A 19,751-nucleotide genomic window follows, 5' to 3' on the forward strand; every position below is an offset into this window, starting at 1 on the left:
TTAAAAAGATAAAAACCTACATTCTTCGTAAAGGGGAAACAAAACAAAGTTCAAGGATCCCAATGCACTGAAGAGGCCACATTCAGTCTTTTTGTTTTTGAGTACTGCCCCCAAATCCAAGGAGAACATCTTGGCCTATGCATTAGTGATGCCGCAAAGAAACAGGGAGAGAGGTAGAGTAACACTGCTGCAGAGGACAAGCAGCCTTAGGAAAAGAAGGCTGCTAACTGAGGGAAATTATATAAATGAGGTTGCTGCAATACCAAAATATGAAAATAAGCCTATGTAGCAAAAGAAAAAGAGTCATCAAGGCTGAAAACAAGAAAAAGGAGGAAGAAAAGAAAGATAGAAAGGATGAGGAAGAACATGAAGATGAAGATGATAAATAAGTTGCTTTTAATTTTTTTCTCACCTATAAAGTATTTAAACTCCCTATACACAACTAACCTTTTGAAGGAAAAAGCTGAAATTTAAGGCTTGTCAGACTTGTTTTGAAACTGTACACTTTCAGGGCACCTGCGTGGCTCAGTCAGTTAAGGGTCCAACTTTGGCTCAGGTCATGATCTTATGGCCTGCGGGTTCAAGCCCTGAGTTGGGCTCTGTGCTAAGAGCTCAGAGTCTGAAGCCTCATTCAGATTCTGTGTTTCCCTCTCTCTCTGCCCCTCCCCTGCTCATGCTCTGCCTCTCTCTCAAAAATAAATAAACATTAAAAAAAATTAAACTGTACAGTTTTAGGGTGCCTGGGTAGTTCAGTTGGTTAAGCATCCAACTCTTGATTTTTACTCAGTTCATGATCGCAGGGTCACGGGATCCAGCCCTCTGTGCTGAGTTGTGGAGCCTGCTTAACATTCATTCTGTCTCTGTCTCTGTCTCTCTGTCTCTCTCTCTGTCTCTCTCTCTCCTCTCCCTCCCTCCCCCGTGCCCCTCTCCCTGGCTTGCTCTCTCTAAAAATTAAAAAATAAAAGCACAGTATCTTCTTTCATATAGTTAACACACTATCAAACATATCTTCAGCTAGCCTTGTCCTAGTGGCACTCTCAGCAGCCACTACCCTTGCTCAGTCAGTATGGGAGTGTAAAGTAGCAGGAAATTTAAGATAGGCTCTTGTTGGCACCCAACATGAATTAGTTATATATAGAGATGATAGTGTTTTCATCTTCAGTTGTTACTAATTCATATATTTTTTTTAAAGTTTATTTATTAATTTTTGAGGGAGGGTACACAGAAAGAGAGAATCCTGAGCAGGCTCCATGCTGCCAGTGCAGAGCCTAGCTTGGGGCTTGAAGTCACAAACTGCGAGGCCAAACTAACCCAAAATCAAGAGCCGGTTGCTTAACCAAGTGAGCCACCCAGGCCCCCCTCTAATGCATCTTTTATGAATTAATTGTTCTTTTCTTAACCAACTACTAGTCTGCAATTGCAAAATAACTTAGAGTTGTTTAACATTCCAAATACTTCTAAATAAAATCAATTTTCTTATTAGAAAGCAAAAACCATACCTAAAACCTGGATTTTACCTTAAATCATGTTATCTTATGCACAAAACACATCATTCTTTTAAAACTTATATTTTTACAGACAATTTATTTCACATGCAGTTACTTAAACCCTTAGGAAGGTTTGTTTCTTTTAAAGTAGAAGCATGTTTTTTACAGTAAGATAGTGATTTGTTCTTCGAGGAACTTTATTTTACTAAGGTTCTTCTGCAAGCGGGTTATGACAAAGCTTTGGTTTGTTGGGATTATTTTTCAGCAGCCAATCAGCTAGCCAAATCTATGGAAAAAAAAAGAACTCTTTAGTTAATAAACATTTAATTATAAATACTATAAATAATAAATACTATAAATAGTATAAATATATACTATATAAATATATACTACAAATAGCACAAATAAGTACTATAGAAATTTATTTGTTGTTATTGTTGTTAAGCAGGCTTCAGGCTCAGTGCTGAGTCCAACATGGGGCTCCAATTCACATCCATGAGATGAAGACCTGAGAGGAGATCAAGAGTCAGATGCTCTTTTTCTATGTTTATTTATTTATTTATTTTGAGAGAGAGCAAGCACGTGCACATGTGAGTGGGGGAGGGGCAGAGAGAGAGGGAGAGAGAGAATCCTAAGCAGGCTCTGCACTGTCAGCACAAGGCCATACATGGGGCTGGAACTCATAAACTGTGAGATCATGACCTGAGCTGAAACCAAGAGCCAGATGCTTAACCCACTGAGCCACCCAAGCACCCCGTACTAATATCAATTTAAAACTTAGCTTTCAAAATCACTCTAAGAATGAGAAAATGACTACTAAAAATTGAAACACTAAGTTTTATATTATGCAAGACTATCAAGTAGAGATCCAAACTGGCAAAGAAGTAGAACTATTTCCTTTTACAGATAGCATAATCCTATATACAGGAAATCCCAAAGAATCCACAACAAAGTTACTACAACTAATAAATGAATTTGGTCAGAGTTGGATCCGGGTAAGATGACTTCAAAGACCATGTTTAGTAAATGGAACCAGAGGTATCTTTTTCTTCTTTCCTTTACATTTTTCAGTAGTTTCAGGTTTCCTACTAAGTAAACATATGTTATTTTCACAATGAAAAGGAACTATTAAACAAATAACCTGGGGGTGCCTGGGTGGCTCAGTTGGTCAAGCATCAGACTCTTAATTTTGGCTCAGGTCATGATCTCACAGTTCATGGGATCAACCCCCATCAGACTGTGCTCCCAGCACAGATCCTGCTTGGGATTTTCTCTATCCTTCACTCTCTGCTCCTCTCCTTATGAATGTGCCCAAGCTCTCTCTCATAAAATAAATAAATAAACGTTAAAAAAAGAAAGAAGACCTGCCTAGGGGCATCTGGCTGGGCTGGTTGATAAAGCGTGACTCTTAGTTTGGGAGTCGTGAGTTTGAGCCCATGCTGGATGCAGAGATTCCTTAAAACAAGTAAATAAAATATAATAAAAAAAATTAAATATCCCACCTATCTTTTGTTTTTGGTAAAAGTGACAAAATTACTAGGAAAAAATTAAATCTTTGTCTTCCAAATAGGATTCCCTTTGAGAATGGCAATAGAAGCTAGAGACATTCTTTTATCAGGGCTGGTATTGAAATAACCTTCCCAGAGGTGCCTAGGTGGCTCAGACAGTTAAGCTTCTGACTTTAGCTCAGGTCATGATCTCGCAGTTTGTGAGTTTGAGCCCCGTGTCAGGCTCTGTGTTCACAGCTCAGAGCCTGAAGCCTGCTTCAGATTCTGTCTCCATCCCACTCACATTTTCTCTCCCTCAAAAATAAAATATACATTAAAAAAATTTTTTAAAAATATTTATTCATTTTTGAGAGTGAGTGAAACAGAGTGTGAGCAAGGGAGGCGCAGAGAGAGAGGGAGACACAGAATCCCAAGCAGGGTCCAGGCTCTGAGCTGTCAGCACTGAACCTGATGCGAGGCTCGAACTCATGGACTGCAAAATCATGACCTGAGCTAAGTTGGATGCTTAACCTACTGAGCCACCCAAGCACCCCCTCCCAAAATATTTTTAAATAACTTCTCCTGAGGTGCCTAGATGGCTCAGTGGTAAGAGCATGCCACTCTTGATCTTCGGGTTGCAAGTTCAAGCCCCATGCTGGGCACAGAGTTCACTTTAAAAAAATAAAGTAAGATAACCTTTCCTCACTATCTCCGAGTCTTCAAATGAGTGAGAGTATCTGTAAAGAAGGGACCAGGAAGACATCTGACCTTGGACAATCACCCTAGTTCCTCCCATCCAAGCATTCTTTCACCTGACTGAGCAAAATTAAAGTATCTAGGGATGTGAATAAATGTAAATTTTCTAGGGGTGCCTCAGTTGGTCTGACTCTCAGTTTCAGCTCTGGTTATGATCTTACAATTCATGGGTTTGAGTCATGGGTCGGGCTCCATGCTGATAGCACAGAGCCTGCCTGGAATCCTCTTCCTCTCTGCCCCTCCCCTACTAGCTCTGTCTCTCTCTCAAAAAATAAATAAATAAATAAATAAATAAATAAATGTTAAAAAAAAGTTTTCTATGAAAAAAAGAGATCATTAAAAATAAATTTATTGAGAGGTGCTCAGGTGGCTCAGTTGGTTAAGCCTTCGACTCTTGATTTCAGCTCAGGGACTGATCTCAGGATCATGAGTTCAAGTCCTACACTGGGCTCCCTGCTGGGCATGAGGCCTACTTTAAAAAAATAATTTAAAAAGCAATGTTGAACTAAATTCAAATATATATCTAATTTTATCATTTGATTATATAAATTATACACAAAAACAATGCTCTGCAATTGAAGGACATAAAAATTGAAAATGTATTTAGAAACAACGTTTTTTTCTTTCTTTTGTTGAAACAATGTTTTTTTTTAATGGTTATTTATGAGAGAGAAAGAGAGAGGGAGGGAGGGAGGGAAAGGGCAGGTAAGTGAGGGAGCATGAACGGGGGAGGGGCAGAGGGACAGGAAGACACAGAATCCAAAGCAGGCTATGGGCTCCAAGCTGTCAGCACAGAGTCTGATGTGGGGCTCAAACCCATGAACTGCGAGATCATGACCTGAGCAGAAGTCAATGCATAACCGACTGAACCACCAAGGTGCCCCTAAGATCAATGTTTTTTAAGAGGTAAAACACAATAAGAGAATAAGTAATCAAAAGTTATACACAAGAGAGTATCTAAAATGTGTATGAAATAGTTTTTTAAATGCTTTGAATACTTTCATTGTTTCAAAAAATTCAATGTTTTAAATATGAAAACTATAGACAATTTCTTTAGAGTGAATAAAAACATATCTTACAAAAGGATCTGCTGGTTTCTCCTTACAAAGGGCTGTGAGTCCCTTAAGAAGAGTTGGTGTTATATATAAATTTAAATAGTCGCTAGCAGCTTGTCCAACTGGAATGGGCTCAATAATCACTGTAAATACAAATGTATTCCCATTAAAGCTAATACATATGATAATATATTATCACTACAAAAGAAGATATTTTAGTGGCATGATACGTAAAATTTTTTTTTTAAAGGAAACAGAACTAGATATATAGCATACATAGTTTTTTCAAAAACACACAAGCACACACAGAGAAATAATAAGACTACATAAGACTGGCAAGAAACATATCAAAATGCTAATAGTGATCATGTATAAAATTCTGATGATGTTTTCTACTATATCCTTGCCTGCATTTCCATTTCCATATTTTTTATAGTAAGTATCACAATGGACAATGTCATGAAAAAGAAAATATAAAGATCATGTAAAATCTAGGAGATTAATTCATTCCAACAATTAATTCCTGCCAAAAAAATAGCAGGCACTTTACAAAGTGGTACAACTGTGTACACATATTTCTTGCTGTCTTTTATAGACTATTGAATATATACATAAAACCTATTTCTATGTAATATATATTAACATTCCTGCTTATTTTTCATGTTTTTAAATAAATTATATAATATCTAGGAAAATTTTAGTCTTTTTAGCCTTGTTTGAACACTATGTAGCTCAACCAGACTCTCAGTACCACAAAGAATATATTTATACAAGGAAGAATGTAGTTTATTAAGTCTTAGTAAGTCTTTTGAGGATGACCTCCATCAATGGGCAACTTTTGATAAAGAATGCAAAGCTACTGGTCTCACATGTTCAGATCTAAATCGTCACTGGCCCAAGGAAAAAGAGGGTGGGAAGACAGATTTCTGTATGACTAGTATATGGGCTCAGTCTCAATGAGAGAGACAACTAACAATGGAAGAGTCCTTTGCCAGGATAGCAGGTAAAGCTAGAAAACGTTGCAAAGGACTTGAGTTAAAAGTTCCTTTCCTAGTAGTCTCATTATAGCACTTTTTTTTTTTTACTGATCATTGTAATAATTTCTAATTACATATTTTTTAAGTTTATTTTTGAGGGGGAGGTGCAAGAACATGTGAGGGTGCATAGGGGAGAGGCAGAGAGTCAGGGAGACAGAGAATCCCAAGCAGGTTCTGCACTGTCATTGTAGAGCCTGCCATGGGGCTTGAACTAGCAAACTGTGAGATTATAACCTGAGCCAAAATCAAGAACTGGACACTTAATTGAATGAGATGTCCAGGTGCCCCTTCCCAGTGATTGTCTTAATACTTTTTCATGCACTTATCAGCCATTCATGTATCTTTTGTGAAATGTTTATTCAAATCTTTTACGTGGTTTTTATTTTTAAAAATTTTAAGGTTTTATTATTTATTTGTATATTTATTTTAGAGAAAGTGAGAGCACACACACTTAGGGGAGAGGAGCAGTGGTAAAAAGAGAATCTTGAGCAGGCTCCAAGTTCAGTGCAGAGTCTGATGTGGGGCTGGATCCCATGACCCTGGTATCATGACCTGCGCTGAAATCAAGAGTTGGATGCTCAACCGACCAAGCCACTGGGCCACACTGTAAAGGTTTTATTTTTAAGTAGTCTGCACACCCCATGTGGGGCTTGAACTCACAACGCTGAGATCAAGAGTCATATGCTCTAGTGACTGACCCAGCCAGGAGCCCCTCATAATAAGTTTTGAAATCAGGTTAGTGGATGCTATTCAACCAACATTGGTCTTTTCAAAAACTGTTTCAGCTTGTCTAGATCTTTTACAATTACACATAAATTTTATAATCAGCTTATCAACTTATACATAAAACACTGCATGCATGGACTTTCACAGGGATTGTATTAAATGATCAATTTGGAAAGAACAGCCATCTTGACAACACTGACTCTTCTGATACATCAACAGAGGAGGTCTATTCACATTAAATAGTCTTTGATTTCTCTCAGTGATGTTTTGTATTTTTCATTGTACAAGAATTGCACTTCTTTTGTTAAATTTATTCCTAAGTATTTTATTATTTAATTAATTCCAGTATAATTAATACGTAGTGTATTACATAAGTTTCAGGTGTACAATATAATGATTCAACAATTCTATACACTACTCAGTGTTCATCAAAATAAGGGTACTCTTAATCCCCATCACCTATTTCACCCATCACCCCACCCAGATCTTTGTTCTTTGTTGTTGTTGTTGTTCTCGATTTTCAAGAGTCAACTTTTTTGGTCTCTTTTTTTCTTTGTTCATTTTGTTTTGTAAATTCCACCTATGAATCAAATGATATTTTATAATTTTTTTATGCTATTGTGAATGAAATTATTTCCTTAACTTCAGTTTTGGATTGTTCCTACCTCACCTATTTTTGCTGACCATTTATTATTTGTCTCTAGCAATTAGGGCTGGATGGATTAATGTGAAAATAAAGAATGTCTGCAAGTTTCTCACACAGATGAACTTTCAATGAACTTTTTGAAGCTTTCTAATATTTATAGTTTATACACTGCATTGTATATTTATTTTTAAAGATTTTTAAAATGTGATCATCTTGAGAGCAGGGACATATTCTTATTCATCTTTGTATTTCTAGCACATAGTAGGTAATACAATAAATTTGCTGAAGGAATGGAATATAACAAAACTTTGAATTAGCCATCTCAAGTGAAAGGGAAGCAAACTTCATTTATCAAGGGCTAGGAATATCTTTATAACTTGCTTGAGTGACTCATTGTACTGAGTTTTGCTCATAGATCTTTTAATTTTTTTAATGTTTATTTTATTATATCTTGAGAGCGAGAACATGTGAGCAAAGAAGGAAAGAAAGAGAGGGAGAAAGAGAGAATCCCAAGCAGGCTCCACACTGCCAGTGCAGAGCTCAATGCGGGACGCATACCCAAGAACTACAGTATCATGGCCTGATCCAAAACCAAGAGTCCGATGCCTAACTGACTAAGCCACCGAGGCACACCACTACACATAGTTCTTTAGTGACTGGTAAACAAGACGGAGCTCATATCCCAAACCCTGAGAATGTACTCAAAAGAACTTCATATTCTCATAGCAAAAGATCTGCAACATGGTAGGTAATTAATCATTTATATTTATCCTGCAATAGCTGCTTCTCAAATGTCTAACTTTATCTCTTAAACTCATGTCTAGACCACTAATGGTAAAATCAAAAGCAATCTAAAATAACAGTTTAAGAATATAATCCTATGAATAAGAAGAGCTTCAAAAAAAAGGACTAGAAAAAATGAAACACTCATAGGAGTTAATATCTGACCACATATGAACCAGACATTTTAAGAATTTTACATACATGTATGCATTTAACCCTAACAAAATCCCTATTAGATAGGAAGGTACTAATCTATTTGCATTGTACTGGTGAGAAGAGAAAAACTCAAGAGAGTTTAGATGTGTGGAGTCAGAGGAAAAGTCTAATTCATTAGTAGGACTAAGTCTAAGTACTATCACATTAAAAAGATATTTCATGGGGACATTGCCTGGTTCAGTCATTAGAACATGTGACTCTTGATCTTGGGGTGGTGAATTTATGCCTCACATTGGACATGGAGCCTTCTTAAAAAAATAAAGGGGATGGGGGTGCATGGGTGGCTTAGTCATTTCAGTGACTGACTTCAGCTCAGGTAATGATCCTGTGGTTTTTGAGTTTGAGCCCCATATCGGGCTTTGTGCTGACAGCTTGGAGCCTGGAGTCTGCTTCAGATTCTGTGTCTCCCTCTCTCTCTGCCCCTCCCCTGCTTGCACTCTGTCTCTCTCTCTCAGAAGTAAATAAACACCTAAACAAATTTTTAAAAATACATTTCATGTTTGAGATATTAATTCAAAACAATATTGAAGTATGAGAAGTATAAGGAGAGGTTATAGATGAAATAAGACTGACTACAATTGTTTAAGTTGGGTGATAGGTTCATTAGGGGTTTATTATAGTATTCTGTCTACTGTTGGTTATGTTTGATGTTTTCCACAATAAACAATTCCAAAAAGAATACCCTAATGGAATAGATATGTGAGAGAAATTAGTAAGAATAAAATATGTAAGTAGGCCAATCCTTTTGTGTACAAATATCTATAAAACAGGTGTTGTGAGGTGCCTGGCTGGCTCAGTTGGGTCCCATGATAGGTATAAGATTACTTAAAAATAAAAAAGTAAAAAACAACAACAACAACAACAACAACAAACTTAAATCAATAGTTAAAAATATAAAACAAAACAAAACATAACACCAGTTTTTGTTTAAGAATCAAGACTTTTAAAGTTCCAAGAGAGTTTTCAGTGTTCTTGGAATAAATCTTCAGTAGAAAATTCTGAGAAATAGGTCTAAATGACTTAAGAAAAAAAAAAAAAACAGGCAAAAAAAATATTCAAAGCTTCCCAAAGCTGTACGTTTTTAAAACATTTATTTGTTTGAGAGAGAGAAAGAGAGAGAGAGAGCACAAGCGCACACAAGCAGGGGAGCAGCAGAGAGAGAGGGGTAGAGAAGATCTGAAGTGGGCTCTTTGCTGACAGCAGAGAGCCCAATGCAGGGCTTGAAGTTACCAACTGTGAGATCGTGACCTCAGCCTAAGCTGGACGCTCAATTGACTGAGCCACCCAGGCACCAAAATGTTTTCTATTTAAAAAAAATACTTATTTATTTTTGAGGGGAAGGGTACGCGTGAGCAGGGGATGTGGGGAGAGAGAGAGAGAGAGAGAGAGAGAGAGAGAGAGAGAGAGAAAATCCCAGGCCAGCTCTTCGCTGGCACATGGGGCTCCATCTTAGCAACCATGAGTCATGACCTGTGCCAATATCAGAGTTGGATGCTCAAAAAACTGAGCCACCCAGGTACCCTTACATGTTTTTCCTTTATAACAGAAATCACCAAATTTTCTTCTTGATCAAAAAATATTACTGAAATAAACTAAAAATCTCAATGCTATTCTTTAGCATGCCCACTTATAAAAGGTTGACAATGCCCATAACAGGATAGAAGAAAAAAATGGTCCCGAGAACTATTAATTTCACAAGTGCATGAGTGTTTATTAGGCAAACAGTAGATAAAATGTTAAATCTATCATAATTTCCAAGGGATATTCTTCTTTTCATGCGTAACAAACCTTACTGATGTATTAGGGATAACTTAAGTAATTGCAACAAAGGAGAAGAGAAACCCTAAATAGAGAAAAAAAAAAAAGTAAACTTCTCAGAAGAGAGGGCAGGCACAATTTAGTTCTGAGAGAAATAGTTTTTCATTCTTGGCTTCAGGTTTTTAAGTTCCTATAACTTAGAAATATGACAAAATATATTGGAGAAAACTCCTGCTATTTTCCTTTCCAGCTACTTACCCAAGTAAAAGAAAAACCAAACAATAGGAACATGAAATACTCATCGGTAACTTACCTTCAGGAAACATGAATCGAATTTCTCTTTCTGCCGCAGCAAAGTCATTACTCCCATGAAGTGCATTCCTTAGGTCATCTGTGCCATAAATTGCTCTCAGACTAAAAGCAAGTTAGAGATGATAATCATCCCATGTGCTGTCCTTTCCTTACTCTACGTATACATTCTACTCAGGAAATTTATAAAATCATTGCCACTTCTCATGTACATAGAAGTTTTAACCTATTTTGATTTTGAGCTTAAATGTATCTAGATGAGGGTCAAATATATTTAAATCTGCAGGAGGGATACACTGGGAAAATAGTTCTCTGGGTAAAGAAGAGAGGTTGTTTTGTGAGAAGTGAAAAGGCAATGCATATTCAAAAGTGCCAGAATTCAGTGTCTTCAAGTTTCCAAACTTTAACGATAATGCTGAAAATCTGGTTTTATGGCCCTCTATTACCAGTATTATTTTTAAAAGCCATGACAATTTTCCTATGAAAAATCCTACTTCAGTGGCAGTTTCATTCAAGGATGAAAGAAGAATGAGGTTAATCAATCATAAATTAGACATTCCCTGAGGCCTTTTGCGGTATATGATATTAAGATAGATATTTAAATACCTACATTGTAAAACTGACCCCCTTACCCCACCAAAATACTAAAAAGTTAATTTAAGAAAACTTTCAAATGAAAAGAAACTCCTATTATAATGAAATCAGTTTTGGGGTTTTTTGTTTTTGTTGGATTCCCTTTTCCCCGCAGGAAAGTTACCTGTCTGGGTGTGTCTCCTTAGCTACAAAGGTATTACTTGGTCCCAAAAGCTCTTTCCAGTAAGAGATGGCATTATGTCTAGCTAATATCATGGCAACAAGTGGTCCAGAACTCATGTAAGCTGTTAAATTGGGGAAAAACATTTTCCCATACTGTTCCACATAAAAGTTACTACAGTGCTCAGGGCTGAGATGTAGTTTTCTTCTCTATAAGAGAAACAAAGTCAACAAGAGTATTTAAAATGACAATTCAATAATAACTCATCATCATTAGTAACTTCAAATTAATACCAATCTGATTATAAATTTGAGATTTTTGTATTAAGAAGAAAGAAAGAAGTAAGAAAGTTAAATGTAGGGTATTAAGTTATTTAATTCACCCTTGTTCACTGTTGATGTGAATGTAAACTGGTCCAACCACTGTGGAAAAAAGTATGGAGGTTCATCAAAAAATTGAAAATTAAACTACCATATGACCCAGTAATTCTACTACTGGGTACTTACGCAAAGAAAACAAAAGCACTAATTCAAAAAGACATATGCACCCCTATATTTATTGAAGCATTATTTACAATAGCTGTGTCATGGAAGCAACCCAAGTATCCATCTAGAGATTAATGGATCAAGATCTGGTGTGTATGTATGTTTGCATATATAAAAATATACACTTAAAATATATATATTTATATATATGTAATGGAATATTAATCAGCCATGAAAGAGTGATATCTTGCCATTTGTGACAACCTGGATAGACCTAAGGTATGCTAAGTAAAATAAGTCTGAGGAAGACATTACATGTGGAATCCAATAAAACAAACAAACAAACAATAACAGATTCTTAAATACAGAGAACAAACTGGTAGTTGCTAGGGGGAAGGGAGGGATGGGTGAAACAGATGAAGGGAATTAAGAGGTAGGAACTTCTAGTTACAAAATAAATCACAGAGATGAAAAGTACAGCATAGAGAAGAGAGTCAGTAATATTGTAATAACTTCATATGGTGACAGATGGCCACCACACTTATGGTGGTAAGCACTGAGTGTTGTACAGAGTAGTCAAATCAGTATATTGTACACCTGAAACTAATATAACATTGTTTGTTAATTATACTTGAGTAAAAAAGAGCTATTTAACTTAAGGAAAACTATTCCTATTTGGCAGTCTCCTTCAATATATGGTTAATGATGAATTCAGCTTATCTCCTTAAAAAGACTACTATCACCAGTATTTTGTTAACATATACTTTGTATACATTAAAGTAACAAAATTGGATTTTAGAATATTCCAAATTCATTTTCATCTATTTGTGTTTTTGTTTATTGTGAAATTTTCCTACATTATTTTAGGAAGCTGGTCTCTTTATGATAATCAGAAATAACATACTGTATAATGATGCAGTAAACAAGTTTTTCTCTTGAATGTGAAAATTGTATATATATTCTGGTTCTGCTATAAATATGTTGATTCATTGTGATGTTAAGAAAAATTTGCTGGTATTAAATTTCTCAATTTGAAAGAATATAAAATGTTGCGGGCAAATAAATGTTATTTTTCTTCACAAATGAGACTATGTGAATGAATCAGTAAAAAGTCATAGAAGTGAAGTTACCCATTCTTCTGACTGAAGATCATCCTTCTCTAAAAGCAGCCATTTGAATGCTTTTTAAAAATCATCCATTAACGGGGCACCTGGGAGACTCATTTGGTTGGGTGTCCAACTCTTGATTTTGGCTCAGGTCATAATCTTGTGGTTCAGGAGTTCAACCCCTGCAACAGTGAGGAGCCTGCTTGGAATTCTCTGTCTCTGCCCTTCCCCTGCTCATGCTCTCTTTCTCAAAAATAAATAAACTTAAAAAAAAATCTAATACTACTGTTTCTCAGTTCCACTAAAGGTGGATCATGAAGGAAAAGACTCAAAATAGAAGAGAGGGATTCAAAGTCCTCACAAAGGAAAACTCTTGGCTAGAATAAGGATGATGAGAATGTGAATAATCACTAGGTCAAAGCTACCAATCTCCATAATTAAGACAGTAAGCTATCTTTCTACAGTGGGTTAGATATTCCTGAGAACATAGTGGAAAATTTACCAAGTGACCTCTTAAAATTGCTTCTAATACTATCATGTGTCCTCAGGTTTCAGAAACTTGGGAAATTTGCTTGGTTTGTAGTAAGGATTCAAAACTGCCCAAAGCAAGAAATGGGAAGATGCTTACCTAGGTGGGTCAGCACTGCCCTAAACAGACTCTACTGACAAACATTCTCACCAGCCAAGGATCAGCTACCACAAAATAGGTGCTTGTATCTGTTCTCATACTGAAATTCATATAGTTAAGAAAAAGAAACTTGAGAAATTATCAAACTGCCTGATTTAATATACATTTTTTTAATGTTTTCATTTATTTTTGAGACAGAGAGAGAGCATAAGAAGGGGAGGGGCAGAGAGAGAGAGACAGACACAGAATCCGAAGCAGAATCCAGGCTCTGAGCTGTCAGTACAGAGCTGGACGCGGGGCTCAAACCCACAAACGTGAGATCATGACTTGAGCTGAAGTCAGAGTCTTACCTGACTGAGCCAAACCTTGATTCTATTATTTAAAATTAAAATGTGTCAGTATTTGTGATTCTTATGCATATTGGTATTGGGGGTTTGTTGCTGGGTTAAAAAAAATTTGATCTGTTAAAATGTAAGCCCTTATCACACACCCCTTAACAAGCAAAGGGAACTCACCTTCTGCAGGTGTGCCACCTAATGCAGCATACTTATAAAAATTAAGAGCTCCTGTTAGTAATTTATTTTGTGAGAGAGTGAGAGAGACAGAGTGGGGGAGGGGCAGAGAGAGAGGGAGACAGGAGAGAAATACAAGCAGACTTTGTATACCCAGGGCAGAGCTCCATGTGGGGCTCAAACCCAGGTAATGAGAGATCATAACCTAAGCCAAAATCAAGAGCCAGAAGCTTAACTGACTGAGCCACCCAGGCAGTCCAAGAGCTCTTTTTAAACTAAAATTGAGGGGCTCTTGGGTGGCTCAGTTGGTTAAACATCCAACTTTGGCTCAGGTCATTATCTCACCATTTGTGAGTTCGAGCCCCACATCAAGCTCACTGCTGTCAATGTGGAGCCTGTTTCAGATCCTCTGTTCCCCTATCTGTCCCTCCCTGACTTGTGCACTTTCTCTCAAGAAATAAACTGAAGTTAATAATGAATCAGTAATTACATTGGTTGAATTAAAATTACCTCAGGGGCACCCGGCTGGCTTGGTCAGTGAAACATGTAACTTGGTCTTGGGGTTGTGAGTTTGGAGATTGTTTAAAAATAAGATCTTTAATAAAACTACATTAGGTAAAACTTTTTGGGTTTGGGTGAATATTTTCACAAAGAGAAGCAGTATTAAATGATACCAGAAAAGGAACCATTAGTTTCTAAAAGAAGAAAGACTGCTACCTATTGAAAGGATACATTTTTCAGAAGGTTTTCCCTAGATGGGACAAGAAAGCCTCAGGTTCAGCGGACTCCCAACTACAACAAAGCTTGTTTTAGAAGAATACAATACAAAGAATAAATACTTTACAACTCCACTCACATGAGATATCTGGAATAGTCAAAGTCTGAGAGACGGGAAAAGCAGAATAGTGGTTACCAGAGGCTGGGAAGAGGGATAAACAGAGTAATTAATAAGCAGTTTCAGGTGATGAAAAAGTTCTCGAGATGGACAGTGGTGATGGCTCCAGAATAAAGGCAAGGCACTTAATGCTACTGAACTGTACACCTAAAAATGGTGAAAATAGTAAATTTTACATTGTGTATATTTTACCACAATTAAAACAAAGAAAAAAGCATATGTATACCAAGGCTTTGCTATGAGATTTACTGATTAGGAAAAGTGTTAAATTATACAATTCACAATAATTTTTAATTCATAATTTAATTCATACTTGTTTCCACTAATAATTTTTATTTAAAAAAATTTTAATGTTTATTTTTGAGAGAGAAAGAGACAGAGTGTGAGCAGGGGAGGGGCAGAGAGAGATGGGGATACAGAATCTGAAGCAGGCTCCAGGCTGAGCTGTCAGCACAAAGCCCGATGCCAGACTCAAACTCCTGAACTATGAGATGATGACCTGAGCCAAAGTCAGAGGCTCAACCAAATGAAACATCCAGGTGCGCCTTCACTAATTATTTTTAAATACAGACCTCTAAAAAACTCATAAGTATCTTTACCTTATTTGTATCCTTCATTTAATTTGGTTTTTTTCCAAATGTAGTAGGTAATATACTTACAGGGATAAGAAATTCAAAACACTATTAAAAAAGTATGTGCAAGGACACCTGTGTGGCTTGGTAGGTTAAATGTTGACTCTTGATCTTGGCTCAGGTCATCATCTCTGGTTCATGAGATGAAGTCCCCTGGTCACGTGTTCTCTCTCTCTCGAAATATATAAACTTAAAACAATAAAAAAGCATATACTGAAAAATCACATTCACATCCCTGTCCTAATCCATCCTGTTCTTCCTTGCCCTCAACAGGCAACCATTTTTTTTAAGCTTATTTATTTTGAAAGAGAAAGAGAGTGCAAGTGGGGAAGAGGCAGAGAGAGCCCAAGCAGGCTCCAGGTTGTTAGCACACAGTCTGACTCAGGGCTCAAACTCATGAACGGGGGAGATCAGGACCTAAGCCAAGATCAAGAGTCAGAGGCTTGGGGTGCCTGGGTGGCTCTCTCAGTTAAGCATCAACTTCAGCTCAGGTCATGATCTCATGGTTTGTGGGTTTGGGCCCCAAGTAGTGGTGTGTGCTGATAGTTTAGAGCCTGGAGCCTGCTTCAGATTCTTGTCTCCCTCTCTCTCTGCCTCTCCCCTGCTCACACACTCTCTCTCAAAAAAAAATATTTAAAGGGGAGAGGGGAGAGAGAGAGGCAGACTTAACTGACTGAGCCACCCAGGTGACCCTGGGCAAACATTTTCATTTTTATTATTTTTTATAAGGCTTTTATTTTTTTTAAACAAAGGGGGAGCACAAGTGAGTGAGGGGTGGAGAGAGAATCCCACGAGGGGCAGAGAGGGAGAGAGAAAAGCAGAGTTCACCCAAAGTGGGGTTTGAGCTCACCCAAAATGGGGCTCAAACTCACCCCATGCGAGGCTCATACTCACAAGCCCTGAGATCATGAGGCCTAGCCAAAGACTGATGCTTGACGGAGTCACCAGGCACTCCCCTGGGTAACTATTTTTAATCTCCTAGTGTTTTATTTGCAAATACTGGCAAACGGGAATATATATTGCTTTTTCTCTTTCTACCACAAAAGATCACTATACAATGTTCTGCATCTTACTTTTTTCCATAACAGGACACAGACAGGTTCCTCTTTTTTCATTTTACAATTAGTTGCATAGTATTCAATTTAGTGGTTTCACTAGAGTTTACTTAACCAATTCTTTTTCTAAAGACTTTATTTTTAAGTAATCTCTATATCCAACTGGGGTTTGAACTCACAACCCTGGGATGAAGAGCTACATGTTCTATCGACTGAGCCAGCCAGATGCCCCTATTTAATCCATCTTCTAAGACTGGGTTTTGTCAATATTTTGCTGGAAAATAAACAGTACTGCAAAATTTAAAAAAAAAAAAACCTGTATATATGTCACTTTGTATTAATATATGGGTCACAGGAAGAAGTCCGAGCATTAGAATTGCTGAGTCAAAGGGAAGATGCACTTGTACTATTGGTAGATAACAGCAAGATTCCCTTCTATAAGGATTGTGCCATTTACTTTTATATTTTTGCCAGATGTTATTTTAGTGCTGTTTTAATTTGCTTTTTCCTCCTTAGAAACTGCTCATGTTTTCACATGCTTGAGAAACATTCATTGGGGCGCCTGGATGGCTCAGTTGGTTAAGCCTCTGGCTTCAGCTCAGGTCAGATCTCACATTTGTGGGTTCGAGCCCCGCGTCAGGCTCTGTGCTGACAGCTAGCTCAGAGCCTGGAGCCTGCTTCAGTTTCTGTGTCTCCTCTCTCTGCCCCTCCCCCTCTCATGCTCTGTCTCTCTCTGTATCAAAAAAAAAAAAAAATAGAGTGAGAGAGAGAGAGAGAGAAGCATTTATTTTTCATTTTCTGTGAAAAAGTGGGGGGGGGAGGGAGAGACAGACAGACAGACAGACAGACAGACAGACAGACAGACAGACATGGAATCTGAAGCTAGCTCCAGGCTCTGAGCTCCCAGCACAAAACTCGGGTCTAGAACTCATGAGCCAACAGATCATGATGTAAGCTAAAGTCAGACGTTTAACTGACTGAGCCACCCAGGCAGCCCTATGTTTAATTTTTAAATATTTAAATCTTAAATAGATTTTGGGTTTACCCTGGTATACACAGTATAATATTTGAATTCAGCTCTTTTTTAATGGTTACCCAATTTTCCTGACATTTCCTTACACTTTCTTGTATCATTCCTAACTTGAGCCTTTATGTATCCTTTTAAGCTTACCTGAAATCCCTCATCTTTCCTGAGGACTCAAGTTTTCTTTTTTAAAACACTGACAAAACAGACAATATGACACTGTAGAAATAGAAGAAAATAAAAAACCCTGGAATTTCAAGTAGGGATGGTACAGAAAAGGATTATTTAAAATATCCCAGGGCGTCTGGGTGGCTCAGTTGATTGAGCATCTGGCTCTTAATTTCGGCTGAGGTCATGATCTCACCACTGGTGAGTGGAGCCTTGCACCAGGCTGTGTACACAGCCTGTTTGTGATTCTGTCTCTCTCTCTCAATCTCTCTCAAAAACAAATATTTTCAAAAATCCCGTTATATCTAATAATCTTTTTTTTTAAAGGCTCTGTCACAGCATGGAGCCTGATGGGGATGTGAACCCACGAGAACCGTGAGATTATGACCTCAGCAGAAATCAAGAGTTGGGGATTAACTGACTGAGTCACCCAAGCACATCTACTGATAATCTTTAACAACACTTTTTACATACATTTGCAAACCTCTACCAACTGCAGAATAAGTGTAAGGCTTAGCACATTAAATGTCTGTAATAACTGAAAGGCAGCTATGCTCACCACTATACCACCAACGCTGCTCAAATGTCTGTAATAATTGAAAAAGAAAATTTCAACAGTCCATCAACTGAGGAACAAGTAGATAAAGTGTGGTTCATTCACACAGGGGAATATTACACAGAAGTTAGGAAGAATTAGAAAGATCAGATGTAATAACATGGAATGCTATCTGAGCAACTTAGTAAAACGGGGGGGCGGGTAGGTCAAAGGAAGAGAACTGTACTATTTTATGGAGGGAAAAGTTTATAAATGCATAGAAAATCCTGAAAGGGCAGAAAGTGTTAAGTAGATGCCTTTCCCCTCCGAAACTGGGAGAAGAAGTTGGAAGAAAAAGGAATTTTAATTCTCATTTTAGATCCTTTAGAAGTGTGAAAAAACTTTAAAACAAACACATATAACTTTTATACTTAAAATAAATGTTAAGTTTAAAGCTAAATACTAAGGAACTAAGTAGGTTAACATATTTACATAAATATTTAACAAAGAAAAAAGGAGAGGAAAAAAAAACCAAGATCATCTGCCCAGAAGTTACCTGAACAATGGTGAATCCAGATCTGAGAATAATATCTTGTATTTCCTCCTCTTTGTCAATAATATCTGGTTTGATAATAGCCAGAGTTTTCTCTACATATATCTGAGGTGGGGGCATTGATATCTCCATTCTGCCTTTTTGATGTAAATTTAGGAGGTTCTTCACAGGAATCAACTGTAATGACATGCATTAACCCCACCCCATACTTAATGTAATTGTGACTAAGAACAAAGTTATTGGGTGCTTGATTTTATTAATTTACAAAGTTAGAAACTGTGGAGTCTTTTTCTATAAGCAGTGTCTTGATAATACGATATGGGGTTGGGAGGGTGCCTGGCTGGTTCAGTTTGAAGAGCATGGGACTCTTGATCTCTGGGTAGTGGATTTGAGCCTCAGGTTGGGTGTAGAGATTACTTAAACTAAACTAAAAAAAAAAAAAAAAAACCTAACAAAAACCATTTCTCCTCTACCTCTAATTCATGCCCTTGGTTTTCTAAAGGCCATTACTTGAGGGGGAGAGGAAAGGGGCAGTCTGAAGGCCTGGGTCTGGTGCAGACTCTAAGGGCTGCAAGTGAACACTGGTGGCCACTCCACAGCAACCCTTGAGCCTAGTGGCAGGTAACCCACCCCCTCCGGGAAGACCACGCCTAAGGTCTGGCCAGGTTAGAAAGCCGGATCACCAAATTGCAGTGCCTTTCCAAGGTGCACGGCAGATTCTGAGCACGGCCCTTATCTATGCACTCACCCTAGCGCCAGCTCCTCCAGGGCCACCTCAGCTTGTTGCTAGGAGACCTGAGGCACAGTTCAGGGACGGTGGCTGAACAGGGACAATCAACAAAGGGCCAATCCAGCAGATTGCTTCACAGGCTCTGGGTGGTTTCTTTTACCCAAGAGAAGGTGCCAGCCGACAGGCATCTTTATTTCACTTGGGAATCTTAAGAGCATTAGACATTTTCTAGAATTTTCATCTTATTGCAACCTCCTAGCCATTTGAAGAATGCTTCAGTTATCTCAACTTTATAAATAAGGAGACATGGGTGCCTGGGTGGCTCAGTTGGTTAAGCCTCTGACTTTGGCTCAGGTCAGATCTCACGTTCCTGGGTTCAAGCCCCGCGTCAGGCTCTGTGCTGACAGCTAGCTC

The 19,751-nt window shown here is 37.7% G+C and overlaps 1 protein-coding gene across 1 annotated transcript; it reads right to left on the minus strand.

The window, feature by feature from the left end:
* Nucleotides 1–1,552: 1,552 nt before the first annotated feature.
* On the minus strand, nt 1,553–19,402 carry NME5 (NME/NM23 family member 5). Its single transcript, XM_029941597.1, has 6 exons — nt 19,356–19,402; nt 18,611–18,784; nt 11,018–11,223; nt 10,265–10,365; nt 4,810–4,928; nt 1,553–1,773 (listed from the first exon to the last, which is right to left on the minus strand). The coding sequence occupies exons 2-6, from the start codon at nt 18,737–18,739 to the stop codon at nt 1,693–1,695; spliced, it is 636 nt and encodes a 211-aa protein (XP_029797457.1). The 5' UTR covers nt 18,740–18,784; nt 19,356–19,402; the 3' UTR covers nt 1,553–1,692.
* Nucleotides 19,403–19,751: the final 349 nt, after the last annotated feature.

The sequence above is a fragment of the Suricata suricatta genome, chromosome 6 (assembly GCF_006229205.1).
Source record: "Suricata suricatta isolate VVHF042 chromosome 6, meerkat_22Aug2017_6uvM2_HiC, whole genome shotgun sequence".
Lineage (NCBI taxonomy): Eukaryota > Metazoa > Chordata > Mammalia > Carnivora > Herpestidae > Suricata > Suricata suricatta.